General features: G+C 72.8%; 1 protein-coding gene across 1 annotated transcript in view; it reads right to left on the bottom strand.

Annotated features, from left to right (window-relative positions):
* INSM2 (insulinoma-associated 2) overlaps nucleotides 1-136 on the bottom strand; it is a 2,315-nt gene extending 2,179 nt beyond the window's left edge. The window contains exon 1 of the mRNA XM_005864985.2: nucleotides 69-136. Within this exon, the coding sequence (XP_005865047.1) occupies nucleotides 69-136 (68 nt within the window). The remainder of the gene's footprint in view (nucleotides 1-68) is intronic.
* Nucleotides 137-224: the final 88 nt, after the last annotated feature.

Genomic DNA, 224 nt, shown 5'->3' with positions numbered 1-224 from the left:
GGGGGGCCTGGGAAGCCTCCTTGGCGAAGGGCGGCGCCCCCTGGGGCTCCGGTAGGGGGAAGACCCGCTGGGCTAGGCGCACTCGGTACGCGCCGCCTGTCCGTTTAGTTCGCTTCACCAGGAAGCCCCTCGGCATGGTGGAGTCGGAGCGCTCGGGGGCAGGGAGGAATGGGGGTGCTACGGGGGCTGAGCGGGCGAGCACCGCGGCTGCCCGGAGAGCTTGG

The sequence above is a fragment of the Myotis brandtii genome, unplaced genomic scaffold (assembly GCF_000412655.1).
Source record: "Myotis brandtii unplaced genomic scaffold, ASM41265v1 scaffold194, whole genome shotgun sequence".
Classification (NCBI taxonomy): Eukaryota; Metazoa; Chordata; class Mammalia; order Chiroptera; family Vespertilionidae; genus Myotis; species Myotis brandtii.
This window is presented reverse-complemented; position numbering and strand designations above follow the sequence as displayed.